Consider the following 27,452-nt stretch of genomic DNA (forward strand, 5'->3'; position numbering starts at 1 on the left):
TTGGTACCATATAGAGCTTTTCAACCTGGACACTCAAATCCTAAAGAAATGTTCTGGTATAGTAATAATACCAGAAAAGACCTTCTTTGATGATTTCCCACAGCATGTGGACCAACACTGTGAGGCCAAACAAAGGACGTCAATGGGCTAGATAAGCCCAAGAGTTTCCAGTTTTTGTCCTCTGATACACAGGATTTTATGGTTATTAAGGAAATCAGCTTTGATATCTAACAGACCTGGGCTCAATCCTCAGCTTCAGTACTTACCAGCTGTAGCACTAGGGAAGTTTGCTCCTTTTAAACCATCTATGAAATGGGGATAAAGTTTACTATAGCGATTTAATGACACATGTAAACTGCTTATACAGCAGTAACACATGTATAGAAATAAATGCACAGTAGTGTTACCTATTACTAAAATACCAAAAATTAGATTGGTGCCGATAATATAAACATTGTCCAATCCATCCAGGGCTCTGCTACAGAACAAGACTAACAAAATAAGTGGGTGGGAGCCAGCTGGGACAGGGTTTTCTTTTGGGGTGATAAAAATGTTTTGGAATTTGATAGAGGCTGCAGCTGTAAAACACTGTGAAGGTCTTAAATATCACTGAATTGTACACTTTAAAGTAGCTAATTTTATCTTATGTGATTTACTTCTCAATAAAGAAAAAAAGGAAGCAGGAAACAGGCAATATGAGGGAAGAAGTCAAAAGCTGCTGGAAAAAAGGGAATTGATATCCTTTCCTCTAAGTTATTTTGAAGCTTTCCTCTAAATAATCTGTTTTCAACTCTTTTTAACTGAATAACCAATAATGGTAATATTGAGATGACAAACACTTCCTTTTTCACTGAAAATCAGCATACAATTAAGGTTGATTGACAGCTCATATAATTCAAAAACCAAAAAAAAAAAAAAAAAAACTCAACCAAAACACCAAATAACCCAATCAAATAAAGGGCAGAAGATCTAAACAAACATTTCTCCAAAGAAGACATACAGATGGCCAATAGGCACATAAAAAATGCTCAATATCGCTCATTATCAGAGAAATTCAAATCAAAACTACAATGAAGTACCACCTCACACCAGTCAGAATGGCCATTATTAAAAATTCCAAAAAATGATAAATGCTGGAGAGGGTGTGGTGAAAAGGGAACCCTCCTACACTGTTGGTGGGAATGTAGTTTGGTGCAGCCACTATGGAAAATAGTTTGGAAATTCCTTAAAAAACTAAAAATAGACTTACCATATGATTCAAAAATCCCATTCCTGGACAAGTATCTGGAGAAAACCAATTTGAAAAGATGCATGCAGCCCAATGTTCATAGCAGTACTATTTACAATAGCCAAGACATGGAAGCAATCTAAATGTCCATTGAAAGATGACATGGAGAAAGATGATGTGATATCTATACAACCAAATACTACTCAATCTTAAAAATAATAAAATAATGCCATTTGTAGCAGCATGGATGGACCTAGATATTATCATACTAAATGAAATAAGCCAGGAAGAGAAAGACAAATACGGTATAACACTTAAATGTGGAATCTAAAAAAAAAAAGACACAAATGAACTTATTTACAAAACAGAAACAGACTCATAGACATAGAAAACAAACTTATAATTACCAGGGGGGAAAAGGGATAGGGAGGGATAAATTGGGTGTTCAGAATTTACAGATACTAACTACTCTATATAAAATAGATAAACAAGTAGCACAGGGAACTATATTCAATATCTTGTAATAACCTATATGAAAAAGAATACGAAAAGGAATATATATATATATATATATATATATATATCACTGAATCACTATGCTGTACACCAGAAACTAACACAACATTGTAAATCAACAGCACTTCAATTAAATTTTTTTTAAAAAATCAACATACGATTAAGGCTGACTGAGAGATCAACATATAATTAAGAGAAGAATATCTGAAAGGTTTCTTCAGGAAGAAAATGTATAAAACAAGAAAGGAGAAGATAGACTCTTGAATCTGTAATAAAGCTGCTTATATATGGGTAAAAAAGCTGATAGTACACAAGACAATGAATAAAGTCTTTTTTCAAAAATCACTATACATCAGAAGACTGAGCACTAAGCATTTCCTTATAATAATTATGGAAATCTTCCCACATCTAAAATCTTTCCAATAAAAGAGGAATAAGTAAATTATTTCCTACAGACAGACTAGAGGAAAATATTGTTATATGCATATTTTTCCATTTTCAAATTGTGCTCCAAGGAACACTGTTTAGAGAGATGTTACTTAATAAACTACAGAAGAAAAGAGAGAAGGGAGAGATAGTAAGAGAAAGGGAAAGAAAAGAAAAAAGGGAAAAGGAAAGCAACATAGAATTTCATTCTTGGGAGATTTATAATATATAATAGCACATTAAAGATTCTGCAAGAAAGTTCACTCATCTCTATTAAACCTATACTTTACTGATTTATTAGGTACAGAACAGTTCTCAAGCTATGTCTGTTAAACATACGAAGCATCAATTTGTTAAAGACTGCTTATATTTATACCATGTGACATATAAATTAGATAAATTCAATATTTGCCTGAAGGATAAGATTAATATACCTATCAAAGAATAGTCAATTATCTAAATAAAACACTTTCATATTACCAGCTGGTTAGAGCTAGAGTTTAGTGGCAAGAAAGAAGGGGGAGAGGAGGTAGAAATAACAGGAAAGAAGAAAAAACAACCTGGCAAGAGCTGGCTCTTCAACTTCCCTTCTATGACATGACCCTGTCCTACTTTGTCAATTCTGATTGCTTATTAAACAAAACATTGGCAGTTAAGATAGTAAAAAATTTTAACTTGGTTCACTTTTCTTCCTCTCCGTTTTTATTTTTCAATTAATTCTTGATTCCAGGAGGTAACCTCGAAAGGAGAAATGAAATATGTCACAGAAATACTTTGAGTACCTCAAGTGTAAAATTTCACACTGCTACAACAAACCATATCTCAAAACAGTTAAATAATACTGGACAATTTAAGCATGAAGGTATTTGCAATTTTAGTTTATTTTACTCAAAGCAACGATGTATAACAAAAGTCTTAACTCTGCACAGTATTTCCTGCTTCAGGGTAAAAATCATAGGAAAAATACAGAATTCGAAAATACAAGGTAATTTTAAATATTCTTCAGACATCCCAATACAGACGGTCAAGGAAAATCCAATTGAAAATAGTTTTTGTTAGCAGAAAGGACGTAAGAAAATGAATACATTTTCCACCAAAATGTTACCATTTTTGTACCAAAAAGGAATCACTACTGATTATTCCTAGTGTCTCCAATATAGCATAAGTCATTCAAGGAAATTAATTATTTAGGTACTGGAGACAGTCATTTCCACGGAGAGGTTAATCCTAACAGGCAAACTACTTAGGAATTACTTGTTTTCATTTTCGTTCATAGGAAAAACTACATCTTCCTTCCTGGTCACTGTTCATCCTTTCTCATAAAAGAAGAGGGGTTGGGTGACTAACCCAAGCCAACAAAGCCTTACTGGCCATTCATCCTCCAATCTAAAAAAAGGAAAAAACAAAGAAACAAAAAACAGGACAAAACAAGCACAGTATTGCTATTACATTCAGTTAATAATTCTTCACTTTTATATGCTATTACCATTACCACTGGGGTGACAAGATCAGTTGGCTAAAGCAACCACTGGCTAAATAACAATCCATTCACATAAACCTTTTTTCAAGAGTAACAGATTTGAAAAAGTCAAAGGCTAGATAAAATAAACTAGATACATTAAAGGAAATAGAAAAAAACATCAACTTTTATTACTGATTATAAACTACATGTGTGAATCTTAATTCAGAGGCATAAAGGGAGGGGTTATGAAGTCAGAAGATGACAGACCAATATATTTCCCAGCATAGTAATTTTTCTTGGTGAAGTTATTATAATTTAACATCTGATAATCATATGTATAGATCTAGAAACTGGACTTTATCAGTAACCTAAAAGTTGATCAATCACCCTTAGTGACTAATTCAGTCAGAAGAGATGAATTCACCTTCACAAGAGAACAATGTAAAAATTAGCATGCCAGATTAATCTACCAAAGGATATCCTTAAAGTGATCAGAAAACTTCCCCTCTACTCAGAGTACTCATACTTTTTTTCAGTATGAGCATTAATCTGACTTGACTAAATACAGAATTACAATAATATGAAGTATTTCAACTTCTGAGATGTTTCATCTAGGCCATAAAGAGGCCTGATAAACACTTCTGCACAATAGCAGAGAAAACATATCTGATGACTACACTGCTCATTTTCCAGATTCTCCATCTCTTCTGATTCAAAATTTACTTCTCTCCTTCTTTTTTCTATCACCCATTGCATTTTCTATAGATGTGTATTATCACTGACTAAGCCATATTAAGCTGTCGATCCCACAAATCTGTGATATTAAGCATCTTTCCACTGTGTCCTGCCTAACTATGAGAAAGCAAATTCATTTCCTATTTTCAAGTTCTTAAATCGTACCTCTGACAGCCTCATGTACCATCTATAATCGTAATAGAAAATATAAAGTAGTTTTGGGTTTTCTTGAAGATACTGAAATTTAATTCTGAACACAGTATAAACACTCTAAAAATCTACTGGACACAACTCAATACTCTAAAAATGTAAATATACTTAGGTTCAAAGCAAATTGCTAAAAATTAACCACTTAGAAAAACAACTATGACTAGCTTATATAACAGTACAGATATGCTCATATACTTAGACAATTATTTAAAAAGGATTCTACATCTACATAATATTTTACAAAGTGCTTTCCTGCCCATAATAATATTTAATTCTCATAACCATCAAATATTTAAATTGAAAGTCTCCAAGAAAGGTATTTCTAAAACAGAGTACAGGGAATAACCCAAAATTTTAACTTTTAAAAGCCAATTATGAAATACTGTGCTGTACACCAGAAATTGACACATTATAAATTGACTACACTTCAATAAAATAAAAAAAAAAAATGAAAGCTAAAACAAACAAAAAATTAAAGTTCCTACTGGTATTTTATTACAGTTCATTTATTTATATGTATATATTGTTTGCTTTGAAATCAGAAAAGATACTAAGACTATTTACATAGCAGACACAAACTCCTTCTCTCATAAAATATATCATATACTCATGTCATAAATGTATTTAAAAGTATTTAAATGGGCCTTGAGAGCTAGTGCTCTGAACTGAATGATAATTACATTTAGAAAATCATGCAGAATTATAAAGCAGACAGTTAGGCTTTGGTATGCCCAGCAATGCCTTTCTAGATCCCTTGTACCAAATACTTCTTCAGGCACTTGGTACACTTATGCCCCACTATAAACTGCTCTATGTAAAATTACATGGTATCAGTTGTCTAGACTTTAGGATACATTAAGTGAATAAATTCACTCAAGGATTTTAAGGCCAATACCCAATTGTGAAACAAAAGACAAAAATTATAGTGTAAAGGAATCCAGACATTAACCTGGTGAGGGGCATTTTATGGAGTCCATGAAATCATATCACATATACCTGATTATATAAAAGGTCAGTTCTTATCACATAAGTTGTATCCCACTGAGGTCCAGTAGGTACATGAAGCAAAAAAAGGCAATTTTGTGGATCACCAACATAATAAAAATAAAGTTTACATCACAAAGTACATCTTTTTCTGTAGTTTAGAAATCTTTTCTAAATGAAAATACAACATGAATATAGTACATCAATATTTGAAACAGAAAATCAAGAGTTCTTACCTTACTACATCATCAATATTGTTCCTGTATACGCCTTCAAGTCTTTCTGCAGGAAACCCCATAGCAATAATATTTGGATAAATATCTGAGCACTTTAGTCAAGGAAATATCTGAAATGTGCAACAATGCCAATTACATGTACACATTTTAAAACATTTTAAACATTAGCTGATTATAAAAAGAAAGCCTTCTCCACTATAGCTATGCTAACAAAAGATTGTCAAATATATTTATTTATAAACCATCATGTGTAACTAAGAAATACAAGTAAATATATGAACCCCCAAAAAATCCTCAAAACAATTATATGACAAAATAATTTTCAAATCCTTTCACTCAGCACATTTAAAATGCACCTAAGGTAAAAGATAACTTCCATATTTACAATACTAAAGTATCAGGACAAAAACCAAAAATTAAAATCAAAACAACATGCTACACAACTTCTCATTTTTCATGGCTGTAAAAGGTACCATGGTATAAAGAAAAGTAGATACAATTAAAAGTTAGGAAATCAGATTTAGGAACTGGCCACGCCTCTAACCAGTTGTATAAATTGGACAAGTTAACCTTTTCGGACTTCAATTTTCTATTCTTCATGATGGTTACATTGAGAAAACCACTTGCCCTTGGCATTTTTGATTTGATACTACTGAAGTAATATAGAAACTTATTCTCATTTCCAAACAAGGTTATCAATATTTAGCTTGCCCATTCTATTCACTTATTCACTACAGCTGCATAAAAACAAACTTCTACACTCAAGAAGAATCAAACTATTAAAAAGCACCAATAATCTACATTTCTATGCATTCTGTCCATCATACCAGCTCTTATTTCTTTAACTCCATCAATCCTCTCTAATCTCACAATTTTCTGACATGGACCTTTCAAACCAGCCAAGTTAATCTGCCTTAAGCCACTCTTCAAGACCATCCCTAACGTTCCCTACCCACCTACTTCTGGACCCATTCATCTTCCAAATACAATTCAAAATTCACCAAATCCAGTGCACTTTTATAGATCTTTTTCTTTATTTCTGCTGCATTTACATTACTGAATTGATTTCAATATTATTTTCAATTCAAAAATAATTATTACATTACTGAAAGCTTTCATTTTTATATATTTTAAGAAAATATTGTATGTGTACTGTATTTCTATCTTTAAGAACACTATGTACTGCAGTATACTACATTTTGTATAAAAGAAATAGTATTTTATAAAAGAAATAATATTTACACATATATTTGCTTGAATTTGAACCCTCCAACACACATACACATATACAACTGACAACTGAGAAATAAAAATCGTTGCTAGAGAAGGGGAAGAGAAAGGGAGATGCATACATTGAAAACTGAGATACAAATAAACCTGATTAAATTATCAAATTGGTAACCAAAGAAAGGATTTATTTCAAGAGTTATTTGGACAATGTAATTTTACTGTATTCCTTGGCAGAGAGTATTCGAAGAATTTTAAACTTCTGATTGTTTTTAGTAATACCAGTATTGATATCGTTAAACTTTTTTTCCTTATATTACAGGAAAAAGCAATGAAGTTATGTTAATGATTTGAAGATTCATGATTATTACTGTAAGAGAAAAGAGACATCATTATAAAATCAAGAAATCATGTAATAACTAAAAATATTAATATGAACTCATGTTTGTAAAAGTATCTATTTTCTAAGTCTTTTCAAAGAAATGGCCTAAAAGCAGGTCACTTTAGCAGTAGTAAACACTCCAAGAACCCTGACTTCATCTCTAATATCATAATGCACTAAAATGTATCAACTTTTTGGAAAAACAGTTGATGTCAGGTCTGCAGAAGGGATGGTACAAAGTAAGCCTGGGACATCCTTCTGTGCCAGAGAGCAAGGAAGGAATACAGAGATTAGCGGTCTATATCAAAAAGGCATAGGAGCTAGTATGAAGGACATCCCAATGACAAGTTGTGACTATCTTGAGCATCAAAGAAAAAAATGTAAATGGTAGTAAATTAAAGCAGCCATAATAAAATGAAGTCTATAAAGTCCCTAAGTCTATAAAGATATTCAGAAGAGAACAAAAACAAGTTAGAAGAAAACAAAAAATGCTTCTCATTTATCACCTTTAATAAAAGTGGCTATTAGAATAGTTCCTTACTTTGAAGATTGGTAAAGAGGGAGATTAAGTATCCCACTTTTCTTGCAGGAACTGTATTTCAGGGCAACAAAATAGCCCAATTTTATATGGTAAATTCAACAGAAAGCATCAGTTAATAAACATAAAGAGATAGCATTAGAAAAAAATCAAACTTTGCAAGCCCTAATAAAATCATTGATTCAGGCAAAGATCAACAAATGGTGCTAAACTAATAGATGAGTGGATAATAAGGAACTAACTGAACTTTTTTACAGAGCCAAAGTAACACCACACAATATAGTTTCTAATGTAAGGAGACAAATATAATTGAATAATGGGCAGAAAAGACTGCCATCACCCAATTTCAGGGGTCAATCTTAGTATCATCAAGAAAATTAAGAGATCATATAACTTTCGATATGATGCAACACAAAGGACATAGCATCATTTATGATAGTCAAATTATCTACAACCTGAGAATCCACCAAGTATTTATTTATAAATTTTAATTTACAGACACTATATGATAGAACAAGCTAAATGACATTATGAGCATAAACTGGACAAATTCAAAAGGTCTATAGGATATGATCCAGTCTCTTTCAAATTATCTTTTTAAAAAGTCAAATATCATTTTAAAAGGTGAGGAGGGGGAGGGATGGGTAGCTATCTTTGATTTAAAAGACTTAAGGGTTCTAACAGCCAAGTTCATAGATATACTCCTGCTCTGGATACTGTTTCAGACAAACTACCCATATAGGACATTTCTGAGCCAACTAGAGAAATTTTAGTATGATCTGAGGATTGGATGAAATGAAAATTTACTGAAAAAGTAGGCATTATTGACTTTAAAAAAGGCTTCAAAAGAGAAGGTACAGTGTGATACCATTTTGGTAAAAGAAAATACACAAAGTATATCTCTATACTTAAGTAAATCAAAATATGTAGACAAAAAGACTACAAACCAAAGTACTAAAATAGTATCTAGTTGTTAGAAATATACATATATATTTCTCATTTTTGCTTGTTTTGAGGTTTCTTTTTCTGGTACAATGCACCTGGTACTGTTTCTATAACAGGCTTTAAAAGTTATGTTTTTTTTATAATTATCTCCAAGTCTATTTACTGTCTTGAGAAAATAGTCTTGCTCTATATAACTTACAATCAGCTCTGTATGTAGTTTTTTTAAATGCTGAATTTCTACCCTCCCCAAAAAATATAATAATAAAAATACCAAAGACTTAAATAGCATTTACTATGAGCCAGGAACAATTTTTGTCACTTTAAGAATATACGTTCACCCTCAACCTCAAAGGTGAATTTTCTACTTCTATTATATAACCTTCTACTATAAAGACTCCAAAAGAAAACCATTAGGATTTAATATCACAAATATTAGCTGTTATCTATTATTCTCATACAAGAAAGGAGCCCCACCTAAAACCATAGCTCTTACTCAGTCATCAAAATATTTTAGGGTATTGTATCCATTCATTAAAAAAAAAAAAAGCAGAAGCGAATGGAGGCTCAAATCAAGCCTATAGTAGTATAGTTCCTGAAAGTGAACAATCTTTACTTTTTAATTCTGTCTTGTGGAGTACAAACATTAGAAAATGGGAAATAACCGTCAGAAAAAAATGAGGCAGCAGTAAGGAACCTAAAGCAGTAGAAGCTACCAACAATCCAGAATTCCTACCTAAAAAGCTATAAATACACATTAGTCAAAAATATAAAATGAAATAATGCCAAATTTTTCTAAGCAATGCAATAGAGAAATATTTTTATTAAAAAATATTTATTATTACTAACAAACTTACCTAACCTAACCATTACTTTCAATGAGAATGCTAGTAAGATTCTAGCCTTACAGAAAAGAAGTATAAAGCCCCTTGAAATGCAATCATTTTAACAAGGACTAAACTCAAATCTACCCTTGTACCATGAATGCTAATAAAGATTGCAAAGGACTTGGCTAACTTACTTAAGAAAATTACTTGTCAATAACTGTACATAAATGAGAAGCTTATATACTCATTAAAGTAAACTAAGAGGAACCCCTTCTTTATTAATTATCCAAACACATATTGAACATTCAAACACATACTGAACATTGTGCAAGGGGCTTTGAGAATATAAGGCTAAGTAAGCAAAGACTACCACACTCTAGGAGTTCCCATTTATCAGGGAAGATAGACAAAAGACCTACATTGTGCCAAAGGCCCCATTATACATAAAATCAAGATAGTTTAAGAGCTAGAGAAAGAGGGATTAATTCTGTAGGGGCAGAGATACAGCTTCACAAAGTAGGTAATATGTTAGATAATTCTTAAGAAGTCAGTAAGACATCAGTAGATGGAAGAAGAAACAAGAGCAAAATACACATTTCAAACAGAAAGTAGAGCAGAGACATGGAAAAACACAAAATATTCGAAAAAGTGAGCAGTCCAGGACAGGTCGCATACACAACTTAATGGAGAAGGCGGCAGGACTGACAGATTAAGACTAGTTTTAAGGATGCTGTGGCAAGGGAGTTCAACTCAATCAGACAGATAAGGAGTCAAAGGCCAGGAACAACATGGGAGTTTCTTGCAGCACAATCCATGGCCCTGCAATCTCTTACAGAGCAACAATCCAATTCTTCCTTTAAATAGAATTTAGGAATTCAGCCTTCTTAAGGTTTCATTTTCCTCGGACTCTCATCTTCCTTATTCACACAGTTTGGGATTTTACCCAAGACACTGGCATCCATCGTAAGACAGAAAAATAGGGAACATGTGCAAGACAGTATACCAAATACATTCTTCTCATTTAATCCTAACAATTCTACAAAGTAATATTACCACTACATAGATGACAAGACTGACAGTCAAAAATATTTGGTAATTTGCCCAAGGTCCCAATGCCAATATGTAGTTAGTTATGATTCAAACCTACTATATACATAACTCCAACACCCAAGCTTTTTATACCTTTCTGCTTCACAAGAGATTAAGATTTTCTGTATTTACAAATTAACAATAAAAATATAAAATTTTCAAAGGAAGCAGATTCAAATGAAAGTAATTTACTAACCAAATGTTAAAACTAAAAACTTCTAAAAGACAATACAAAATCTACTGGCATTTCCAAAACTGATGTTAGCAACTAATGAGTGCTCAATTTTGAGGCAAATATTTCCTTGTCAAGAATTATGTCAATAAACAAAATCTTTCTAATATATGACTTTATTGCTTCCCAATATGTTAAAAAGTTTATGACATACTTTTTTAGACAATTTAAACCAAACAGGAATAAATGAGGGAGAACAGACTTAACCTGCACTTACTGGATATTACTTTTGAGTAAGAAGTAGAGTGGCCTAATTAAAGTACCTATCATACTGGGTTGTTTTAAGGATTAAATGATTTAATATACGAACAACACCTAGAACATAGTGATGCTTGTCTATCAACTGAACAAATAGTACAGCCCTAGATTCTAAGAGCCCACCATAACTATCTGGTTCTTTTTCAATGACAATGACTTATTGAATAACCTGACCCTTCTAAAGAACACCAAAGCCCAACAGAAATTTTAACTCTTTAAAATCTTTACTGTATCAATTTGCCCTTTACAGATTTACCTTAAGAATATACATAAAATATAACTCCAAAAGGAAAAAAAAAGCCTTCTCTCCCCAATATCAGTTGCTACTGCACATGAATAAAAGAGAGGTAAGAAATGCATACATAGTACTTTCTATCTTGCCTAGGTTGGATGGCTACCATAGTTACAGAAGAGCTGAGATATACTGGACAGCTTTCCTTCATTCCCCAATCTTTAGGCAAACATGTTCAATTTGTTTTGTTTTAACTGAAGTATAATCTACACACAATTAAATACATAAATCTTAGTGACTGGTTTATGAGTTTCGATAATTACATACAGCATATCCCATCTGAACAGTTTTGACTGAAGTGCTATAACAATCCCTCCTCACACCACAGGATACTGTCCCAAAGTTAAAAAATTAACAAATTATAATTAAGTTCTAAGTCTGTCCACACAGAATATATAAATAGCTCATACAACTTAATAACAAAAAAAACAAACCACCCAACCCAAAAATGGGCAGAAGACCTAAACAACCAATTCTCCAAAGAAGACATATGAACAGCTAACAGGCACATGAAAAAATGTTCAATATCACTAGTTATCAGAGAAATGCAATTCAAAACTACAATGAGTTATCATCTCACTCCAGTCAGAATGGCCATCATTCAAAAGTCCACAAACGATAATGCTGGAGAGAGTGTAGGAAAAGGGAACCCTCCTACACTGTTGGTGGGAATGTAGTTTGGTGCACACATTATGGGAAACAGTATGGACATTCCTCAAAAAACTAAAAATAGACTTACCATATGATCCAGCAATCCCACTCCTGGGCATATATCCAGAGGGAACTCTAATTCAAAAAGATACATGCACCCCAATGTTCACAGCAACACTATATACAATAGCAAGACATGGAAGCAGCCTAAATGTCCATCAACAGATGACTGGATAAATAAGCTGTGATATATTTATACAATGGAATACTACTCAGCCATTAAAAAGAACAAAATAATGCCATCTGCAGCAACATGGATGGGCCTGGAGATCATTATTTTAAGTCAAGTAAGCCAGAAAGAGAAAGAAAAATATCATATGATTATCACTCGTATGTGGAATCCTAAAAAAAAAGAAAGAAAGAAAAAGAGTAGGCTAATGGCCTCCTCTACAAAACAGAAACAGACTCACAGACATAGTAAACAATCATGGTTACTGGGGGAAAGAGGGTGGGAAGAGACAAATCTGGAAGTTCGAGATTTGCAAATGTTAATCACTATATATAAAAACAGATAAAAAACAAATTTCTTCAGTATAGCAGAGGGAACCACATTCAGTATCTCCTAATAACCTTTAATGAAAAAGAATACAAAAATGAATATATGTGTGTGTGTGTATATATATATATATATATATATATGCATGACCAGGACATTATGCTGTACACCAGAAATGGACACATTGTGACTGTACTTCAATTTAAAATTTTTTAATTTAAAAAATGAAGTCTGTCCATAGAAGTTGATTCAATCCATAATATAACTGACCTACTATAAAATAATATGGCTACTATATGAGCTAAATACATTTCTATTGGCTGTTCTAAGAACCCAATCATAACTTAAAACACTAAAAATGTTCCACGTTACCTCTAATTAACAAAACATCTTTTAGAAAACACATTTTGAGTTGAGATCTCATGAGTCTATTTTATCTCAGAATTTTATTTGAGCCTAAATTAATGGGGTTTGCACTATAAATTTACCTAGAATATTCAAATAGATGGTAATAACCAAAAATTGCTCCCTAAGCCCTATTTTTAACAATGTGTTCCTGACATGTAGACAGAATCTTATTTCAAGTATGATTACTAAAAGTAAAGAAGTTCTGAAAAGTTCCTTTGTAGTACCTAGTATAGTATATAGATATGCTTATCCCTTAACAACTTATAAAGTACAGTGCTAGTACACAAACCAACAACCACTTCTTTTCCTGCCATAATTATTTTAAGGAAAATTATTTCCACAGATCCCATATAAGCTATTTTTAGAATTCTACTTAACTGAAAGCTCTGGTAACAATATGAAGCTACAACATATGGAACATGACAGGTCAAATAAAAAGCGACACAAATTAAGAAAGGTAGTGCTCAAAAAGTATCAAAAGCAAATCTGAAGTTGCCTGACTCACAAGAGGAACACCTAGCTAAACCAGCAGCAGGAGTAAAGGAATAAAGTCAGACTAACAAGAGGAAGACAACAAGAATCAAAAGCAGGTTAGCAAAAAACCAGGACTTCACCATTTAATTTTATTTTCCAGGAATTTCTGGAGCTTTTCCCCTGCTTTGTGTCAGTGCTTTCAACCAACAGACACTTAAGGCTCAGGTAAGAAAAGAAATTCAGTCATTGATTTATAAGCTACATCAGCTTTACATTTCTTTCAACAAATTTTAAGACGGTTAGATTTAACAAATACTTTCCAAGACTGTCACAGTTATATCCATATTATCAACTTTTCTAATCAAATTATACTTTATACCAGCCATGCTAACAGACTTCTTTGACATTCCCATTTAATAAAGATTCCCTATTTCTTACTGGATTTTATTTTTCTCTATTAAGTGTGTTAAATGTTTGAATCTCATTTCTAAACTGAAGATTCATACTGGGAGTAAGATTCAAATTCCTTGAATTTTCCAATTGATAATTGTTCATTACTTAAGAACATTTGCCCTAATATATGTCATATAATCATCCCTGGACAGATCAAATTAATGTAGCTTAAAATTTTATTTCCTGAAGTGAAAAGAGTGCACAGGTACAAAAGCGTGAACTACAGAAATATTCAGAGGAAGAATCCTCAAAAAGATGGGAGTTTTAAGAATAAAGAAGAAACGTCCAGGAACAACACAGGACACTGGAACATTTAAATATTCACTAGGTACCAGACCCTGCGCTAAGCACTTAATGTATATTGTCTTTTAAGACAGAAGACCAGAATTTCATTCTCAGCTTTGCAACTTAAAAGCCTATGACTTCAGGTTAAGTTACTCAATCTCTGGGTCTCAAATATTTTTGTTTCATTTTTCTGTAAAATAATGATAACACCTGCTGTAACTTCTTCACTGGTTGTTTCAAAGATCAAATGGGGTATCTGGAAATATCTTTAATCTGTAACATGAATTAGAAATGTCCTGTTACTTACTTTCAGTTTAAATTAAAATGTCATTACAAGGCAACTCAATAGTGTTTTCATAAACAAATTATAAAAGAAAAAATTCTAATATATTAACTTAAAATCACTTCAGCATAAATTTTACATTCCTTTTTAACAATTTTTGATTATCTGCTAGCAGTACCAAACCTGAAAGGAAAACTGACTGCAAAATAACTTAAGAACGCTACTTAAGTTTTCTACTTCTCCAATCTGAACCTCACAACTTTATGTTTTAAATTATTCCAACTTGAACTGACTAAAAAGTTTACACATATTTTTACTTTGAAATACAAGTTTAGATCTCACTTTCTAAGTGAAAACAACACATTCTTCAAAGGTGATGTCAAGAATTGCTAGTAATTCTACTTAGAAGCAATACTATAAATTGGTTCATCTGGCAAGAAATCTGCAATCTGTAATACAGAGCTATGAAACTGTTGTAGCTTTTATTCCAGCAATACCACTCTAACAATATACTATAACAAGCCACTGGAGGGAAAAAAACTCGAAGTAAACTACACAAAGGTATTTACACCAAACAGTACTGTTTAGCAAACCATGATGAAATATTACCTACAAACCTTTTTAAATAAGTAACTATTGACAGATAAAAATCAATTTGAGAATAGTATGAAAACACTGATTACAAGTATCTAATTATGTGCATATATATGTACATTAACAAACAGGAAAGATAATTTCCAGTGACAAATATTTGAAATAGAAGTAACTTTTTTTCTACTGAATTGTTTAAATTTAAGAATCATCCTGAAAACATTTCAAGGCAGATCTATTGAGATTAAATTCAGTTAAAAAATAATTTTAAAAGAATAATCAAGGCACTCTGAGCTTTATATATTTAAATTTAAGCAAATGAGAATCACAGGAAAACACCTTATCAAGTCACTGATGATGCTAGCAATACTCTAAAATCCAAAGCACAATTTTTAGTGTGTTAGCTGAGGATTAGCACCCCCAACTAAATCAGTTTTTCTCCAGAATAGTTGTAAATTATGAAATAATATATCCACAACAGTTCAAGCCTACATCTGTGAACCTCTAAAAATTTAAGTTGCCCAACTAACTGGTTTTAACGAGTAAACCAAACAATTACCTTCTTCCTAGGACTCTGGATGAATACGATAAGACTGATTTCCTGTTTCAGAACTCTGCTGCTGTTAAAATATATACACAAACACATCCCTCTCTACAGTTTGGCTCCCAGTTAAGATTGACTCCCAATGACAAATGAAACAAAATATGGCTGTAACTTACATAACAACTTTCAAAAAGATTATCAGTTCAACAAAATACATTGGACATACTTGTCAACATTATATTCTTGAACTAAGTTAAATGCTAACTTTAATTTTCTACTCACAAAATCTTAATAAAGCATATGAAGGATTATAAAAGTTACAATTATATTGATCCATCATTACTCTAAAGTACGTAGGAGAAAAAAAAAGCACATAAGGGAATGTCTTTTATGTTCTAATCTTTATATTCAATGTTAGATCTGTAAATTATTTCTGTAATATCATTCTATTATAAAAGCCATGCTTTTTGCATTTATTTTACTAGAAGTGACTACCCAAAACACTAGTTTCAGCTATTCTACATTTATGCAAAAAGATAAAACTATTAACATTTACAGAAAGAAGACATTCAAAGAGTTAGGTACAGAAAATGCCAAGGGATTTGTCAGTATTTTGACAACAAAGGCCTAGTAATATTTAGTGGCAATTCACTCAGTATCAACAAACTGCATTCTGGGGGAAAAAAAGATTCCAAGATTTCTAACTGTATTGATCCTTTTGATGCAATCATGAACAAATTTCCTAACATTCAAAAACTACCACACACACAAGGTACTAAGGAAACAAAGTTCTAATACAAATAGGTCTCCAGCAAGGGTTTTTTTCCTGTTAATTCAAGCAAAATAGCAAAAAATTTTAAATTTACTTCTAACAATCAAATTCACCTTTCAAAGAAAGTCCTGTCAATTTGAACCATTTTAAATGAGAAAAGCTCCAAACAAGTGTGTGCTAACTGCTTCATTTTATATTTGGCTTTAACATTATAAAATTAAGTCTCTTTATCCCATATCTTAGCCAAAAAATTATTTGTAAATTACTTGCTTTTTTTTTCCAATTGGCAAAAAATAGTCTTGCCTAAGTGCGGTATTTTAATCTGGATTAGAACAAAATGAACTAGTCTCTGTCATGGAAAAACAAACCCAATATGAACTAGAAATACATGTAATTTTAAATATGAAGGCACACATATTGGCATTCATTACTCTATTGGTAAAAACCATATTATTAATTTTATGTTAACTACTTTGTTCTAATATTGTAAAGTATGATTCATATTCCCATTGATGGTATTTTAATCATTATATCAATTTATAATTGTTGAATAAGTGTAGTACCCAAAAGATCTGAAATTATATATACTAAAATACAAGTCAAAATTCTTAAGATTTAATGATATGCAACTTTAAAATATACTAAAAGATATGAAAGTAAGTCTACATTGCCTGGTTTGAACAGATAACACTGTTCATTTTTGACAGCATGTTCTTGAAGGGATACCATCTTAGAATGAATCCAATTATTGCAACTGGGAGTTAAAAAGCACAATTACTGATCATGTTCAAAGAAGAACATAACCAAAAATCTTGGAAAATAAACTGAAATGTAAATGAAAAAAACTAATTTAGAGGTCAACTTTTTCAACCAGAAAATAAACTTTTAAAAACATAAAGTTTAACATACAGAAAGACAAAAATACCAATAGCTGGATGGGAAGGACAGAAATGAAAAGAAGGGAAAGAAGCTCTTTACACCTCACACCCTTTAAATACTATTAAGTAAACAAAACAGGTAAAGAGTTTTAGTATTTAGATAAAAATCTCACCCACATATGCACTTCACTGTGTGTCTATCTAAAAAGGTCCCAAAAGGCATGATTCTTTTCATGGCCTACAACTTAGGCCTGAACAAATTCTATAAACTGATGCTAGTAAAACAATCTACTTTCATTAGACATTAATTTGAAATTGGCAAGATGTTTCTTACATAAAAAATAGAAACCCCAGACACAAAGTTGGATTTGAGAACATAAATGCAAAATCACATCTAAACTGAAATATTATATCTGATCATATTAATCACTTAGCATGGTAACAAACTTCTCAATAAAAAACAAGGTCAATGTAATAAATAAAACAAAGATTAAAATTAGTCAGATCCTATTAAGTCCAATATGCAGTTTTAAGACTTCAGTGGAACTTGGCAAGACCAAGTTCTTGGGGGTGAAGAGAAATTAAGTTATAGAAACAACTTCTGTGGTGATTTAAAATACAACAGCAAAATTTTAAGGGAAACTCATTTACTAGCATACAGATAAACTAAGTTATAGGAGGAGAAAATGGAGAACTTGAACAATATTTAAAGCAAATATTTAAGGAATATTTATTAAATCAGATCCCTGATTAAGTTCTGTAATAATGAATTCCTATATATCAACTGTTAGGAAACTTACAGTTTAAAAATACCAAAATCTTGTATAACTTAAAATGTCAAGTTAAAACATGATGTTTCAACTTAAATATCCAAACAATCTTGTAAAAGTAAATGACTAAAAGCCAGACTTTCATTACATAATCTTTAGTTCTCAACCAGTATCTTAGTATTTTAGCAGAAAAGTAACACTGGTATTATCATTAAGTTTTATTCTTGCAAAAGCTTAAAATTTGAAATTAGCCTTTAAAACTTATAGTTAATAGATGACTCCAAAAACAGAAGTGTCAAAACTACTTATATCATCAGATCACCTTAACTTTTTCCTATATTTGTGTAACAGATGGCAAGCCTTACTTCTTGGACACTACACAATAATTACAATCTGTGTGACCTTTTCAGTATTAAAAATAATCTAAACAGCCTTAATAACCAGCACCTTAGCATATTTTACACTATTACATATAACCTTGATCACACTGGACAGAACCTAGATATGTAAAGTTGTTTACTTCCAGTGTACTAAGTTATTTATTTTATATAGTATTCCTACAACTAGTCTATGAAAACTATTGATATTAGATTGCCTCTTGAGTTTAAAAAAAAATACACACACTTACAAACAAAACATTTTGGCCTTTACTATGTTTTCATTGACATCCAAGAAGGTATATACCACACCTAGATCAAAATTTCCGTGTTTAAGAATTTAAACAATTTTATCTCATTTGGGAAAATGTTACTGTAACAAATAATTTTGTTTAAAAGAGAGAGAGTTTGTTTCTTCCTCAGTATTTTTGTTCTAACTACATGAATTAATAAATTCATTGAGAATTATCATTTAGCTAATAAGGTTAAAATTATTTCCATGTTTGAGTAACTGATACTTAAAAATAAAATCTGACATCAACAAATGCAATTTTTTACCACAAAAATTAATATTGATTATAAATGCAAATGCAGAGCAAACTTTCATCCATTACTATCACCAATTACTATCACCAAGGCAACTATGCAAATATAAGCTGTATCATTCAAAATATGCTCCAGGGAACAGTAACATCATGACAAGTCATATCCCTTCTGATTAAAGACAGGAAAGCAACAAGGTTATAACAACCTCAGAATAAAATGATGTGAGAGTTTATCCAAATTATTTCTATATCCACTTTAATTTCAACACAATACAATTAATATTCCTACAACAGAAAGAGGAATTTTGACAGATTGAAAGTGCTTAGATGAATTTTATTTTGCCTTACTTTTAAATAATTAAAATATGCTTAAAATTTTAAATATGCAATAGCTGTTCGGTAAGTAAATAAGGGAGGGGGAAAAGCTTTAAGACTCCAATACTTCAGCTATTCTTCAATGTAACAGATTATAACTTTGGGAATCAAGATCATGAAAACCTTTCCTAATATTTATTATTTTTTTGTAGGTTATTTTGGGGGGAAGGGAGGTAATGAGGTTTATTTATATATTTACTTTTTTAGAGGCAGTACTGGGGATTGAACCCAGGATCCTAGGCATGCTAAAGTGCTCTACCACTTGGGCTATACCCTCCCTTCAAAACCTTTCCTAATATTCAGATCATCTTAAACCCACTCTAAAAAAAAAAAAAAATCAGAAAATAGCAGAAAAAATATTAGCCAAATATTGGAAACATGTTTAATGTATAACTACAGAGAAATAATTAAATATTTCTGACGATTTCACCATTTAAAATAATTAAGGCAATTATGAGGTGCTTGGGAAACTGTTAAAACACACCTTCAAACTCACTAGGATGAATTATATTTTAAAATAGATGCATAGAAACAAAAAACTAGAAGCTAATATGGAAACGTGAAATTTCAGAGAAGACAATGAGTAACTTTATAAAATTTCTTTAATTAGTCATGTTTTTATAAAAGAAATTGTTTAAGCACAGTAAAGCAAATGGACTTTTTATTCATATACTGAAATAAACATTGTTTATTCAGTTAAATTACAGCAATAAATGCTGTTTCTTTTTCTTAATGTGAAGCTACCATATGATTAGCAATCCTGGTTTTAAAGTATTTATCAGCATTTCTGACTGTCTCCTGTAATTCCACAAAGAAACATTAACAGTCAAAACTTAAATTTCATAAGAATTTTTAAAATAGGCCTTGACATTTTATTCTGCCTGTGCAAAGTGAGAGGCAAATTGTAAAATCAAGCCAACAGAAAAAAATAATAGAAAACAATCTATTCCTAGAACACTTTCATAATTATGTTTGTCTCCAAAACAAAACAAATTTGAGAATTCACTAAGCTACTCCATTGGCATCTTCTCATCTTTGGACCAATCTAAAGCTCCATCCCAAGTTCTTCTAAAAGCTTCATACATTAATGCAAGTTTTAATGTAGATAAATAAAGCACTGTAATTCAACAGGTTGACACAGCAAATTTAGGGTCTAGAAAAGAATGCATCAACCTTAGAATAGGCCGTGTTTTCTTCATCTGGAAAGATATGAGAAGTTTATAATAACTTGTCAGAAATTTGCCCTTTTATATCAGCAGATTTAACTTCACCACATCTGATTATAACAAAAACACCTTTAGAATAAAAAAGGAAGATTACAGAACGCATTAAACAGCACAAATATTCTGTGAGCAAAGTATCTGCTAACTACGTAATTAAAGGCAGCAAGCTAAAGGTTACTTTAAAAACTACTGGCAATATAAAAATGAAAAAACAAGTTTTCTTTTAATATAGCACATCCAACCTGTTAAAGAAGTTCTATGTAACACCCTTCTGAATGCCTCATACAGTGCACTACACTTACACGTTTTTTGAAAACATCATCAGCCTTTTCTGACAGATGCTCAAAGCAACACATTCACAAGCAGCCAAGTAACACGTGAGCCTTCTTCAAATAAACCTTTTTTTGTTACTAGGGATATCTTTTGTGGACAAAGTTCTTATCATTAAAAGTACTGGCCTAACAGTAGTCAAAAAACATAGATGTTCATAGCCTAACTCTATCATTTATTAGCAATTTTACCTTCTTAAATACCACAATCTAAGAATACAAGTACTGACTTTTATCAAACATTATACCTATTATGTACCAGATACTTTATACCTCTAAACCAGAGTTTCTCAACCTCAGCAGTATCAGCAATTTAGGTCAATTATTTTGGTGGGTGAGGCTGTCCTGTGCACTGTAGGATGTTTAGCAGCATCCCTGGCCTCTATCCACTGCATGTCAACAGCATCCCTCCCCTTTTGACCCCCTAGGATGTGACCACCAAAAATGTCTCCAGACAATGCCAAATACCCAGACAAGGCAGAAGGGGATCACCTCTAGTTGGTAACCAATATTCTGAAAATATCTAACTCATACTGCTAACAAACCTAAAAAGTCACCCGACAAGGGTTTTTACCACTGTGTTAGAGATGTGGAAACTAGGGTTCACTAAGGTTAAGTAGTTTATCTTTTATTACATAACTGGTAAGTAGCTGAGCAAGGATTTAAACTAGACTTTAAATCTAGCTGACTCCCAAATCTATGCTCCTTCTCCTCCACTCTGCTGCCTTTCTAAACTCATCGCCTTGTCCACAGAAAAACAGGATAACATTTGCCATGCTGAGCTATTCAAGGTTTACAGGTCAAATGACATAATGCATGTGTAAATTCTATTAAAGTAAGGAGATAACAGTGGTTTACAAAGTGTGATCCCCAGACTACCATCCTCAGCACCACCTGGGAACTTGTTAGAAATATACATTCTCAGGCCCCAATCCAGATCTAATGAATCAGAAACTGTGGGGGTGGGGCAAGTAATCTGATTTAAGAAGCCCTGCAGGTTATTTGGATGTCATCTAAAGTTTGAGAGCCACTAATAGAACATAATGGGAAAAATACTGCAAGAGGTGCCTAAAAACCCTGCATCTTTCTTTGGACTCAATCTTCTGGTAGCTTTTAACAAGTTACTACTTCTATTGGAGATACAATTCCTATACTACAAAAAAATGAGGAAAGTAACACTTGATCCATCTCTCAGGTTGCTTCTAGTTTTCTTAGCAAAATCTAACAAGCTAATGATTAAGAAAAGGCTTTGTTAACATATATATATGTATATATATATATAAAAATATGTATAAATATATACTAAACAAATATTCAACACTCTTAGGGTATACACCAGCTAATTCTATTACAATAAAAAACCTGACTTAAGTCCTCATTTTTTCATATTTTTTATTTCATAAATGAATAAGTAAAAATGTTAAATAAATTTTACAACATGGCTAAGTTATGCCTGGCAAAGCAGTTTTCACATTACGAAAGAAAAAAGAGCCCAGGCATTCCATTCTAACTCTAACAGACCCTGAGTAAAGTAATTCATAAAGACACACTTAAAAAATAAAACCTAAAAATTAAGCTTAGGAACATTCCCCAAACTTCATTTTAAACGTATAAAAAAGATTTCAATTCTATTAATCTCCAGTAAGTTTAGACTAATTAGAACACTCAAAAAGAAGAGTCTCACTAAATTCATGAGAGCAAAAGAATTTTAAATGGAAAAAAAAAACTGCATACATTTTAAAGCAAGAAGTTGTTTGCAACTCTGAACATGTATGCTATATTTATAAATCACTTTAAGAATACATCTGACTTAAAGAATACCTGATTCAAATTACAACACATTTCATAATACCTTAAATAATTATATCCTCTTTAAAAGATCAAAAATATTAAACATATAAAATTAGCAGAATGCATGCCTGCAATTACTACCAAATAAAATTACTACTAATTTTATTTTAGCCTGAAAATCTACAAAAATCAAGGGAAATAAAACTGAAAACTATTCTGAACGGCTTTAATAACACTAAATCAACTCTAAACTTTGGGTAGTGATATAAAGCAAAATAAAGGTGTATGTAGCATTAGAGAGAAAGAGCAAGAGAAAGTAACAGAATTTCAGACAACTCAATTTTCCTAGAAGATGTCAAAATGCACAGTTCAATTCTACAACTTAGACTTGGACCAAAAACACAGCTAGCTTCTACAAAACATAGAAAAATACATAAAAATAAATCATCAGAGAGTCACATATATAATTACAGCACGATTCATTCTGCAGTGTAAAACAAATAAGCAAAAAAAACTCACTAGAGATCAAGTGCTTCACAACTGAGTGTACTATGACACAGCTGGGAGACCAGCACAGGCAAGAAAAAAAAGATTAATCCCTATGCACATGCAATGGCCTTTACAAGGCAGGTCTCAAGCTTATTCCATCCTTCCCCATAGTTGGTAAGAAATAAATGAAGAAAGCAATCCTCTGGCTCTTTCTTCCCATTACTAGGGCCTAAAATTATATTGAGAATCTTCATCAAATGTGAAAATGGGACACAATAATACAAAGGTTTAACCTAAATCGAAATTCCTGTATTAATTTGTAGCCAGATTATATTAAGTGTAAATTATATTGTAATAAATGTAATCTGGCATTCAAAATTGTATGACTCTTCCAAGAATCTGACCTTAAAAGGAAACGCAGAGATACTTTTATTGATAGATGGTTTAAATAACTGTTGTATCATATATCAAGCGTTCTTTCATTTGAGATAGAAATTACTCTTTGTGAATAAAAACAATGTTTTAGTTGACATATATTTAACACTGAAGAAAATTTATTACAATAAATTTTTATTTTAAAACTTCTACTTCATTATGCATGAACAGAGAAAGCTTTCATCCTTCCTTAGTATTCCAAAGCAAATATTAGCATGATTAACTTTTCTTTGGTCAATAGTATGAGCGGGCAGAGTTTTAAATTATTTGCAATGAAACGGCAAAATCACAGACATGTTAAACTCAGGGCTCCTAAAGGAATACCCCTATTTTAAAAAATACTCATAGCTTGAATTAATTAAAATAACGAACATATCCAAAACTGAGGAAATTCAGGTGCAATAACTGCTCCTCCCATAAATGAAAACATAATTTCTCATACATGGGTAATCTGAAATTATAATTTTTAAGAGCAGCAGTTACAATTTAAGTATTTACCATGTGGCAGGTGCTATGCTAAGTGAATTATTTATATTATTTCATTTATTCTTCAAAATAAACTTCATGTGGGTGGGTACCATTATCCTCATTTCACTGATAAAATAGACTGAGAAAAGTTAAGTACCCACTCAAAGTCATCCAGCCACTACCTGACAGAGCCAGGATACCAACACAGGGAAGCTGGTTCCAGAGCCTACACTGCCACCCTAAAATCTAAAATGAAACAATGTACACACAATGTGTGGATAAAACTAATACCCAATATTTTAATGTAATTTAAACAGATTAAGCTGTATTTGAAAATTATAAAACAACAGCCACAAAGTGATCTCTTCTTCAAAGAAAACAGGAAGAAAGTTCATTTTTTAGAACTATTACTATAGTTTGCTAATTTTGTATTTATTTACTTACATATCCATAGAGTATTCAAACACTTATAAGTTAGATTCACTGTCCATACTTGAAGTGATGACTATTGATAATTGAATGTATAACCATTTAAAATATAATACATAACCAGTCTTCTTCTCTACAATATGTACAGGTTAAGAATATTCTTTTGTTGGAAGGTGTAGCCACAGTATTCAAATCTGTCAATATTCTCAACACTACCAGTAAGTGTGTATCTAATATTCTGAAGATTTCTCCCTATTTCTTAGTACAAACTATTGCAAAAAAAGGAGAATCTGCCTTAAGCTATATTGAACTAAATTAAAAATTCCCATCCAAAATTAACTCACCCCTAAATTATGTCTATTCTTACATTAATATTTTTCTAACCACCTTTTTTCATTCCAGTGCAAATTATTTTAAAAGAACCAAGTTGCTAATACCTTTTCCATAACCAGTAAAAAAAAGTTCAAAATATTAGAGGATAGGTGAAAAGTCAAATCCAATATACTAATTTCCCTTTCCTGACAAACGAAAGTATTTTACATTAGTAAGTGCATATACATATTTGATATTTAGAAAGAGAAGCACAGACCAACACCTGGCAAAGACCACATGTGGCAGTAATATGGCCTACTTAAAACAATTAAGGACATCAGTTTGCTCAGCAAATCCTTACCAACTAAGAGTTGTTCAGTCTAACATTACTGGTATTTCTGATAGCAACTGTGTTAATTTTAAAACTAGACAGAAAGCAATTGTGAAACAGAATATTTAATATTGTAAAACTGAGTATTTAACTGAAATCAGTTCTGACCCCAGTCTCACAAGGTGATACAAATGCCTGAAGTCATTATCCTTAGAATAAATCCTAACACCTTTTCTTAATGAAATCGAGCCACAAAAGAATTCTCCAATACTGGCTTGACTTAAAATCAAGTTTATCTAATACAAAAAGAGAGAGGAGCATAGGTAAGAGTGAGGGTTTTATGAAATAGAAATAAAACTTAAGAACTAATGGCCTCTACAGAAGAAAAATATACCAAAGAAATTTCTTATACTATCATTAATAACATATTTTCTGGAAGCTAAATCCTTAGAGTACAGGCAAGTTCTAACATCTCACTCAAGTAAGTGAAAAACTGTCATATGCATGCAAACTTCTAAATTTCTCTTTACAAACTCCAATTTCACATACAATATTAATATACAAACATTTCCTATACTGCTGTCTCACTAATAATACTGAGGTAAAAATTTTAAAATAGAATGCTTACTAAGGGTGAATTAATGATAAAACTTTGTGAATTGATTTTCCCATAATAAATACTCTTACATTAAAAGTCACTGAAGTGATTACTTCTTAAGTGGCTTAAAAGTTGTTAAAAAGTATTAAGCTATTGCCAAACGAACAAACAGCAAATGGACCAAATCTCAAATGAGAACATTTGAAAATCAGTACTGAAGACTTCCAAAATGTAAGGAATTTTTTAACATTAAGAGGTTTGCATATTCTTTGTGGTTAATAAGAAAAAGCAGATACTATACTGTTCTACACAAAAATTAAAATATCACCAGCTACCTTTCTCATCTTGTTAAAATAAAATTCTAAAAGGTAATATACATAAATGTATCTTTCTCTACTATCATTCTTTCTAAAACTAAATTTAAGGTGTTTATATCTCCCCATATTTCACTGTTTATTCATCTAGTCTTTATTATATTATAAACAATGTAAATCTACATTGATAACTGTACTAATGTGTAAACTTATAATGAACAGCAATAAAATTTCCTTTTCCTATATTAAGAGTCATATAAACCGTAAATTCCTCTCAGATGCGCTTTATTCTTGAATAAGCTTTATGAAAATGAAGTTTGTAAATTATCATATAGCAATTAGGTGGCTCAGAAACGTTCAGTAAAGAAATACAACTTAGCAGATATAATACAGTGTAAAATAAAAATTGTGACTAGAATCTTTGATTTAAAAAAAACTCACAATATGGTCATTTCAGTAATCACTAATCTTAAAAGATAATACAGCCAAACTACAAGTCACTGTACTCTCTACAAATTAAAAACATTCCCTATGAAGGTTAATATTTGAAAAGACGCAAACTTATCAAACAAGAAAAATACAACAGAAGCCTAAAGTTTCCATGAAATCTAAAGACAATGAATTTTTTTAGTCCCATGTTCAGTACTACTTTTCAGACTAACATTAAGGATAAAACCCAACCAACAAATTTTTGTTGGAATAATTCAGTTTTACAAAAAAATAAGTTGATAATGGTCCTCAATCTTCCTCTGAGAAATCACTTCATTATTAATCTTTATCAGATAAAAACACTCCCAATCACTACTTTCATAAAGGAATTTAACTTCAAAAAAGCTAGCTGCTGAAACAGATATTGCAACCTGCTGAAGACAAATCCTTCAATAGCCATTTTAATTTTCCCCCCATAATAAAAACAAAACACTAAAGTGAAACCAAGCAAACCAAACTGTTTTGGTATATCAAAATTATTGGAAGTGCAACTATCAAAAAAACAAGCTCTTTACTGACTTTCCTTAGTGATTTTTTTCATATCAACATTTGGCTCAATAAAACCACAACTCTAGAAATTAAGTGTTATTAGTCATTTGATGCAATATATGATACTGCTTTCTATGCATACCATAGCTAAAAGTACAATTGTACAGAAAGTTTAAAGTCTCATAAATTTCATACACAGAGGTACACAT

General features: G+C 31.4%; 1 protein-coding gene across 1 annotated transcript in view; it reads right to left on the reverse strand.

The window, feature by feature from the left end:
- PTEN (phosphatase and tensin homolog) overlaps positions 1–27,452 on the reverse strand; it is an 89,163-nt gene that overhangs the window by 58,570 nt on the left and 3,141 nt on the right. Inside the window, exon 2 of the mRNA XM_006188914.2 lies at positions 5,798–5,882. Coding sequence (XP_006188976.1) covers positions 5,798–5,882 — 85 coding nt within the window. The remainder of the gene's footprint in view (positions 1–5,797; positions 5,883–27,452) is intronic.

This window comes from Camelus ferus, chromosome 11 (genome assembly GCF_009834535.1).
Source record: "Camelus ferus isolate YT-003-E chromosome 11, BCGSAC_Cfer_1.0, whole genome shotgun sequence".
In the NCBI taxonomy this organism is placed as follows: Eukaryota; Metazoa; Chordata; class Mammalia; order Artiodactyla; family Camelidae; genus Camelus; species Camelus ferus.